Raw genomic sequence first — 7,894 nt, 5'->3', positions numbered from 1 at the left:
TTGCAATAGAGTGCATCAGTTCTGATGATGTTTGAAAACTATTGCAACGAGGGCCCTGTCAATTGATGGGAGACTTACAGCAACCTCTTTGAAACCCGAGTCATACCCTTAGAGCAAAGTAATTACAAGTCAATTACAAGCAGGGCTAGACCTCACAGTTAACTGAAGGAATATGGCACAATTACAATCCCATTAAACTGTTTGCAAAGGCACATCTAATGATCAATATTAATAGGATGGTTAAAAAGGTATACAGACACTGGTCTTTATTAGTTGTTGCACAGATTATAAGGAGGTCATGTTAGACGACTACAAAACTTTGTTTGGGCCACAGCTTAGTACTGTGTGCACCACACTTTAGGAAGGATGTGAGGGTGTGTAGAGGAGATTCACCAGGATAGCATCTGGAATGGAGCATCTCAATGATGCAGAGAGGCAGGGTAAGCTTGGGTATTTGGATGAGCACTTGAAATATCATAACATTCATGGGTGTGGGCCAAGCGCTGCAAAGTGGGATTAGTGTAGGTAGGTCAGTGCAGACTTGCTAGGCTGAAGTGCTGTATGACTCAATCATATGATACAGGTTAAATACTCACATCACCTTATTGGACACTAAGGTGAAATATGATGTGGTATGTCTTGAGCATATAATGCACTTGAGCAATCAAACTGATTCATGTGTATGATTAAGGCACAAGTTGTTCTCCTCTATGTACAACCCATTCTGCTTCCTCACAAATTTCTCCACTCTGCTGACACTGGTCAATTTACAAATATTACAATGCCCGAGATATACAGACTCCTATCACTGTGGGGAAATTCTTGTCGTCATATATTTCTAAAGTCTAACTTACATTCAAAAGAAATTCCATAGTGGTCTACCTTTTGATCAGTGAACAATGTTTTGACAGGTTATAAAGACAGGAGACTCCAGGGATTGATTTATTATTGATTTTCTCACTTGTTTGAAAGTTTTGCTGCTCTAAAAATTGGGAAATAACTGAATTAATTCCAGAGTGAAACACTGAGCTTAGCAAATGCTGGGGTCACTTTAGGATTCTGAAATGATCTCACTCACTTTCTCAAATTGAATTAACAGTGAAGCAAATGTAAAAAGAGCAGAGTGCTGAGGGTTAGATGGGGGAGGAGAGGGTGGATGAGTTTGGGAGCAGTCGTGTTCATGGTAATCTAGGAGTAGTTCACTCAGGAACTGACAATTGGAGCCCTACTTTAAATTAAATTAAAATTCCAAAGAAGGTTTTGTGGGTGTTGGTGGGGGAGAGGCACAAGAGAGTATTCATGAAAATAACAAAACAGTAAGCTGAACTTAAATTTGAAACATCAACATTTCACAGAGCGTCATTGTCCTGGTCTTTGTTTGCGATTGTAGTTTATAGACCTGAACAAACTCTAATCTGTTGATTGAAAGTATGGTCATTGGAAATTTTCACTGCTGCTTCACATGCAGAGTGCAGGTCTGGTAGCTTTTGTCTTCACTGTTGTTTATCCTTTGTATGCTTCGAGTCCCAGGCAGTAGCTGAGTGCACTGCAGGTCTGCTGGTTTTGGGAGCAAATTATACTTTAGTGAGTCTTCCTCTCCACAATAGACTTGATTCTGCCAACACTGGCAAAACCTTATTGAGTGGAGAAGCACACAATCCTAATAACAGCTTAAACAGTAAAACCTTTTCTTTAATCATGTCTTTATTGCTGTGTTATGTGCACTACTGGCAAGCAACTGTAAAAATCACCACAGCCAAACCCAGAGTGCTTACCAAAAAAACCAGCAGGAAGTTGGCATTCTAAATGAATGCGACTCAGAGGATTTTGCTTATAGCAAACACAGCTAAGGGCTGAAGAATCCCTACAGTGTGGAAGGAGGCCATTCAGCCAACTGAGTCCACACTGACCCTCCAAGGAGCATCCCGCCCATACCCTACCCGATCCCCCAGGGGTATTCAACAAACCTCCACATCTTTGATCTGTAGGAGGAAACCAGAGCACCTGAAGGGAACTCATGCAGACATGGGAAGAACATGCAAATTCCACACAGTCACCCAAGGCTGGAATTGAACCTGGGTCCCTGGCACTGTGAGCCACCATGTTGGCAGAGGGAAAGTGCAATAAGTACATTGATTCCAATCTATTTTGGTGTCAATCAACATGGGGGTCAAATGGGAGAAGCCCAAAGAAGATGAAGAAGTCCAAATTACTTTCCCCAGGGTAGGTGAGTCCAAAACTAGAGGCATAGGTTTAAGGTGAGAGGGTGAAAATTTAAAAGGGACCTAAGGGGGCAAGAAGGTGGTGTGTGTATGGAATGAGCTGTCAGAGGAAGTGGTGGAGACTGGTACAATTACAACATTTAAAAGGCAACTGGCTAGGTACATGAATGGGAAGGGTTTAGAGGGATATGGGCCAAGTGCTGGCAAATGGGACTAGATTAGGTTAGGATATCTGGTTGGCACGGACGAGTTGGACCGAAGGGTCTCTTTCCATGCTGCATTTTTTTCACGAACTGCAGGGATGTTAAATCGGTAAACAATAAGATGATCTGAAAAGGCTATTGGAAAAGGGGAGCTGGATGGTTGCTCTTGCAACCAGCACAGGAGTGATGGGCTGATTACCCTTCTTCCTGTATTGTAAAGCCTAGAAATTCTATCTTAGTAGTATGCAAATATTCTTCTCATGTCCCAAAGCCTGGAACTATTCTTATCCTTAAGTACTTCAAGGCGGCCCAACACACCATGGTATGAAACACTGACAATAAAGACTGAAAAACTGGACAGACGTTTATTCAATAATTAATTCTTTCTCCAGTTCATTTCCATTCTTGAAAAATTCTACTTTTCAAAAACCCCCGTGAAGTTCATTTGAAAAGAAAAGCCAAAAATCACTGTACTCATTGAGAAAAGGCAACAAAGATATCCAAATCCTTCAGTAACACGTTCCAAAGTATAAGCTTTAAAAAATTTCATACAAATCAGACGTAATCAGTTATACAATCATACTGAGGGAAAGAGAGCACTACAGATGCTGGAGATCTGAGTCGAGAGCGTGGTGCTGGAAAAGCACAGCATGTCAGGCAGCATCCGAGGAGCAGGAGAATCGATGTTTTGGGCATAAGGCCTTCATCATACAATCAGACGTAATCAGTTATACAATCATACTGAGGGAAAGAGAGCACTGCAGATGCTGGAGATCGGAGTCGAGAGCGTGGTGCTGGAAAAGCACAGCATGTCAGGCAGCATCCGAGGAGCAGAAGAATCGATGTTTTGGGCATAAGGCCTTCATCATACAATCATACTGTCCATTATTAAGAGTTTTTAAGATATAATAGGATTTTTTTATTTGTCTTCTGAGTCACATGGTCAGACAGAAACTTGCTACTACTGAAAAAAAGACACATTTTGTCAAAACTTTTCCTCTTGCAATCAGGGCATTTCACAATAATAAAAATTCAAACTCAAATTTAATAAAGCCTGACTACTATCTGCCGGTCAATATTGATGGGTGTGTTTTTCATGGCAATGCATCTATCATGTACCAACAAATGAGCCCTTTCCTCTTACTCATTATAAAATGTTGATTTTTCCCTTGAATGTTTATTCTTGCAAAATGTTCTGATGTGGGCCAGATGAAAATTTTCAAAAAATTACATCTTATTTTAGCAATACTGAAGCTGTTTGTCTTTTTTAATATAAACTGTTGTACATAAAGATTTCCCATTCATATTTGGTCGAAGAATCATGTCATCTTTGTACCATTCTAGTTCTTCAGTGTTGGCTTGATGTGGGAGTTCATGGACAAGGTCAAACATCATGATACCAGGTTGTAGTCAAAAAGATTTATTTAAAGTCACAAGCTTTCAGAGCGCTGCTCCTTTGTCAGGTGATGAAGGAGCGGCGCTTTGAAAGCTTGTGATGTTAAATGAACCTGTTGGACTATAACCTCGTGTCGTGTGACGTTTGATCAAAGGTGAGTGAAAGGGGGAGTTGCTTGGTGAAGCAGAGGCACCTTGAGGCAAGGTCCAAATTAGTGAACATACAATTGAACTAAGCGAGGATTAGTCAACCTTCATTTGGTTTCTTCACTGGCTTGACTGAAACTGGTACCATGCAGCCAAAAGCACAGGGGACACATTGGGAATGTGAAGGAAACCTCTGGACCGTTGCAGCCCAGCAGAAAGCCAGACAGATCCTTACCTCCAGAGGGAAACTGTGCAGCTCAATGATGTCCAAATGCATAGTACTGTGAAGATGCTGTGCCAGAGTTTGCACCTTGGATGATGAGGTTGGGTGGTCCAGTTGCAAACTTGCCCAATCACAGTGATTGGGAGAGGTACAGTCACTCTCCAACCCTGGCTACTCCATCAGGGCATCATTCAGAGAGCTTGCACTTGGGTTTTGCAGCTGGGGCTGTCACTCCACCTCACATTGCGAACAAAGTGTCAGATGTAGTTGGGACTTCCTTGCAATATATCAGAGCTGGAAGTAATGTGGGTAATTCTCCTCTGCACTGCAGGAACAGGGTAGGATGAGATCGTAGTGAGGGCATAAGCAGGGGTTAGAGGATTTCCTGGGGTCAGCCATCAGACTCCAGGTTCAGAATGTGACTGGGTGATCAGCAACAGCATAGGTGAGGGAGGGGCTTTGGAAATTGTACCTAGAAACATTGTAAGAAAATTAGATTATTGTTGAGGGAGACTGGGGTGACATATCTGAAATGAAAGAAAACGGGGCAAGAGTTAGGGGATGAGAGAATAGAGGGAGTTTCAATTAAAACTGACCACAGGTGAAAATGGGTGAATTTTTATCTAGTTAATTCTTGGGAAATTCATCAACTTTTCATTGCCAGAAAAGTGACTCTTGTTCCATGAGGACGTTTGATGCAAGTCCAAAGATTCACTTTTGATACACTAACTTTGTTACCACCAATCACCCTGCCGCATTTCAATGGATTTTATCCAGGGTTTCCCTCAGTCGGATTTTGAACATCCAGCTGTGACACCTGTTGGGAATTCTAAGCTTCGGAACAATGAAATGATGCGGTGATGCGCTGGGTGGGAAACAATGTGTGAGAATCTTTCCAATAAATTAGTCAGAATTCAACATGTTGGTATGGGACTGGAGTAATTTGTAGGTCAGACTGGAATTTTTTTTTAAAAAACTTATTTTTTCAGGAATGTTGCTGGCTCGCCTGGACATTTTACCCATCCCTAATTGCCCCTTGAGAAGGTGGTGGTGAAGTACCTTCTTGAACCATTGCAGCCACACTGATGTTAGGGAGGAATTTAATTCAGCTTCATGGACTGGTGATATAGTTTCACATCGAGGTGGTGTGGGGCTTGGAGAGGGGAATTTGCAGTTGATGGTAAAGATGTCAGATTTACTTCCCTGCAGGACATGAATGAACTTAATAACACCACAACCACCACTACACCAGCTTCTATTTTTCTGACTGGTGAACTCAGCAAATGACAGATTCAACGATAATATTGCAATTAAAGCAATAGTAACAAGGAATAATGTTTTTCCTAAAGTTCACATTTATGAAAGAGTTGTTTTATGAAAAATTGGCAGAAAGTGACGTTTAAACAATCCTCTTCTTTTTTTATATATAGTCAATGGTAAATATTCTCAGATCACCAGTTTTATAAGTAGGAGGAAAAGAAAAAAAATTCACGTAGACTTGTACAGAGTCAGATAAAACCACTCTCCGCAACTAACTGAGTTACCGTTGAGTAAATCGAGAAAAGAGGTAAAGCCCACCAATCAGGAGAAGACCACGCATTCCGAACATCATTAGCAACAGGATCAAGAGGACAGAGATGAGTGGCTCAATGACTTGATTCCCCAGATTCCAACGTGGAAATCCCATGTTAATCAATCGTTGGTTCAGATTGGCAAACAGCGAGTGACCTTGATTGGCTTGTCCCTGATAAAAGTGGTTTGCATTCTCAGAGTTATGGATAAAACCCTGGAATGAAGAAATAGGTTAACAAGAGTTTTTAAAAAAAATCATTTTTCCAGTGCCATTTAATGCTTTTATAAAATAAATTAGTTGTCAGGATTTATAACTGAAGTCTAGCTGCCCTCAGTGACCGTGTGAAACTATGACTGTGTGTGATAATGTTGGAGTAGGTCTGGAGTCACATGCAGGCCCAGATTGGGTAAGGACAGTAGATATCCTTCTCTAAAGAACAGCTGGACGTTTTTGACACTTCTTACAGTTTTGTGGAATAGCAGTAGATTTTTAAACTCGGCGCACAGATTAGAAATTACAGGTCCCGTTTAAGACAGAGATGAGCAAGACTTCCTTCCCCTGGAGGATGCTGACCGTGTGAAATTCTCTTCCCAAGGGCCCTGGAGGATGGCTCATAGGAGATGTTGAAGACTGTGTTAGACAGATTTTTGATCATGGAGAGAGACAAGGTGGGGGCTGAAAGGAAAATGGTGCTGAGACCACAACCAAATCAGACATGATCTACTCCTACTCCTTGTGTTAATGTATTTTTAAATATTAAATTAAATATTGAATACTGTAGGCTAGATTAAAGAGAGTATTCAAAAGGGCTGGCCAGTGGCTCAGTGGTTAGCCCTGCTGCCTCACAGCACCACGGACCTGGGTTCAGTTCTACCCTCAGGGCGCTGTCTGTTTGACATTTGCACATTCTTCCTGAGTCTACGTGGGGTTCCTCCAGGTGCTCCACTTTCCTTCTAGAGTCCAAGGATGTGCAGGTTAGGTGGATTTGCCAGGCTAAATTGTGCATAGTGTCTAGGGATGTGCGGGCTAAGTGGATTAGCCATGGGAAATGCAGGGTTAGAGAGATGGGGTGGGTCTGGGTGGGATACTCTTTGGAGGGCCAGTGTGGACTCGATGGGCTGAATAGCCTATTTCCACACTGTAGGAGTTTTGTTATATAGAGAAGTGAGGATTGGGGCTGTTTAACCATGATCTTACTAAACTGTGGGTAGGTCTGATGGGCTGAATGCCTACTCCTGCTCCTGTTTCTAATGTTTTTATGTAAAATAATCTGTGTCCCAGTGCTTATTTCTTATATACACACCCCAGTACTCATTTTAATAAACTAAATTTGATCAAATCAAACTAAATTAACATAAGATAATACACAGGTGAGTGTAAATAACTGATTAATGCCCAAAACCTATTCACCTTTGACTTTAAATAACTGAAGACATTTAACAATCATCAATAGAAGCTCATAGATACTGATGGCTGGGATGTGGAATGTGCTGCATTGAAAACATTTTGATTTGTAACAAATAAACTGCATTGAAGGACAACAGGGAGGGGTCAAGTAGAAGAAGGAACTGATTTGACTAATTCACCAAAGAGCCAGCCCCTCCACGGAGAGGGAGCTGACTGACAGGTCCAGCCTAGCCTGACCCAAAGGGAGATGGACTGTTCCTGAGGTGGGAAACTTCCAAAAGAGCAACCACTGTCCTGGCCCTGGGCTTGGGGAGGGAGCACAGCAAGATCCCAGCAGGCTCACAAAGGACAATGTGTCTAAAGTCAAGGGCAACCAATGGGACTTCTTCCAACATGAGCTCTGAGCTGTGGAATGTGGACAGGCAGCAGATTGTCAGACAAGTGTCAAAATTCTCAACTCCCCAGGACTTTGCAAAAACTTCCCAGGAAACCACTCCACTTTACCACCTCAGCCCCAACACCTGCTCACGACCACGCCCTCTCCTGGGGGTGAGGTCTGTATGTGTAGTCGTTGGTTGGGAGAGTGTGCCTATGTGGTGTGCGCGTAATGGAGTGGGGGTTTGTGTGTGTGTATGGAGTGGTGGGTTGTGTGGGTGGGATGGGAGGGTTTGTGAATGTGGGGGTATGGACGTGTGTGTGGTATGTGTACGTGTGTGTCGGGAAT

The 7,894-nt window shown here is 42.4% G+C and overlaps 1 protein-coding gene across 3 annotated transcripts in view; it reads right to left on the bottom strand.

The window, feature by feature from the left end:
• Positions 1–265: 265 nt before the first annotated feature.
• Positions 266–7,894, bottom strand: part of LOC122541940 (protein FAM241B-like) — a 15,480-nt gene continuing 7,851 nt past the window's right edge. The window contains exons 2-3 of one of the 3 annotated variants that reach the window (XM_043679222.1): positions 5,769–5,976; positions 266–1,557 (exon numbers count right to left, since the gene is read on the bottom strand). In XM_043679222.1, coding sequence (XP_043535157.1) covers positions 1,448–1,557; positions 5,769–5,976 — 318 coding nt within the window. In that variant the 3' untranslated portion in view covers positions 266–1,447. Of the gene's footprint in view, positions 1,558–3,320; positions 5,977–7,894 lie in introns of those variants that run through there. The other 2 variants (XM_043679223.1, XM_043679224.1) reach the window with 2 other exon arrangements.

Source organism: Chiloscyllium plagiosum, chromosome 38 (assembly GCF_004010195.1).
Source record: "Chiloscyllium plagiosum isolate BGI_BamShark_2017 chromosome 38, ASM401019v2, whole genome shotgun sequence".
Classification (NCBI taxonomy): domain Eukaryota; kingdom Metazoa; phylum Chordata; class Chondrichthyes; order Orectolobiformes; family Hemiscylliidae; genus Chiloscyllium; species Chiloscyllium plagiosum.
This window is presented reverse-complemented; position numbering and strand designations above follow the sequence as displayed.